At 44.4% G+C, this 1,284-nt stretch overlaps 1 protein-coding gene across 1 annotated transcript in view; it reads right to left on the bottom strand.

Moving 5' to 3' along the window:
* Positions 1-645: 645 nt before the first annotated feature.
* Positions 646-1,284, bottom strand: part of ASXL3 (additional sex combs like 3 (Drosophila)) — a 213,655-nt gene continuing 213,016 nt past the window's right edge. Inside the window, exon 12 of the mRNA XM_006835133.1 lies at positions 646-1,284. Within this exon, the coding sequence (XP_006835196.1) occupies positions 646-1,284 (639 nt within the window).

Here is a 1,284-nt window from a genome sequence, read left to right as displayed (position 1 = left end):
TACCTCCTTTAATGTATCTTCTGTTATATAAGTAGACCCTGGGAATCATATTTATACATTTAAATCAGATTTGCCTTTCCAAACACGATTCAATCAATGTGGTAAAGGTAGGTGCGGAAGAGACCACTGTGAAAGCTCTTGCTGCAAATGGCTAATCTACCGAAGAATGCATAAATAACCACCATCTCCTTCCAACATATGCATTTCTGGTGATTATAAAAATTTTTTCTTGCTACAACCACCAAACAGTTGACATGGAGTCCCTTCTTCCGTGGACTTGTGCCTCCAATGCCTCAATTAGCAGCTAAGCACATTAGCCCACCCTAAGACTTCTACCTACACGTTGGCATAAAAGGAAGAAACAGAAAAGCAATGGGGCAATGGCCTGTATACACGTGAAGAGAAGCTTTCCAAAGCTGGGGAAAGGCAACTACATTTGTAAAAGTCATGCTGCTGGAGACATTCGTCTGGGATGCACCCTCCCCTTTACAAGGAATGCATGAAAATCCCATGGAGCAGGGATAGCATGCTCCAAACTAAAATAAATTAACATGATATAAAACACCAAGTTATTCAATGTGTTGTGGCTGATGCTGTTTGGCTTTTTCATTATCAAAAAGGGATACTGCATCTTTCACTTAGTTCTTATCGTACAACCAGGCAAGCTACACAGAGTTTTGAAGGCCCTATGCAGTCGTCATGACAGAAGGCCCCACAACCTTTGCACACAATCATGGCTTTCAGCCGGCAAGAGCATTTCAGTTCCAACTCATCTGCATTGCTGCTGTCGGCAAAGTTCTGGACGGGCATCTGAGCATTCTGACCAGGCAGGCCAGTGGCAGCATTGGTGCCACTTCCCAGAATCCCAATGGACTTTTCAATGGCTGATGCGGCCCTCTTGAAGCTCGTGCTACCAAAGTGTATTGTTGGGTAATTTCCACAGAGTTGCTGCTGCTGCACCTGCATTTTCTGAGCAGCTAACTGGGTAAAAGGCGTTTGCGGCTCAGAAAGCAAATAAGATGAGAAATCTGCATTTTTTAGCGCAAATGCTTTTAATTGTTCTTTCATTTCATTCTGGTCATAGGAAACTTGCTTCATGCCCAGTTCACAGCTGCTGCTTAAGCCTTCCTCAAATGAAAGAGGTTCCGATTTGATATTGCTACACATGCCCGCGGACTGTGGCCAACTAAGTCTTTTCGTGGTTTCCATGGTAACTGGTGGCTGTTTTTGATCGGGCAGGACTTCTGTATTAGGAAGAGGTGGAGGTGGTGGAGGTGGAGGTGG

Source organism: Chrysochloris asiatica, unplaced genomic scaffold (assembly GCF_000296735.1).
Source record: "Chrysochloris asiatica unplaced genomic scaffold, ChrAsi1.0 scaffold00015, whole genome shotgun sequence".
In the NCBI taxonomy this organism is placed as follows: domain Eukaryota; kingdom Metazoa; phylum Chordata; class Mammalia; order Afrosoricida; family Chrysochloridae; genus Chrysochloris; species Chrysochloris asiatica.
Note: the sequence above shows the minus strand (reverse complement) of the source record. Positions and strands in the feature narration are given on the sequence as shown.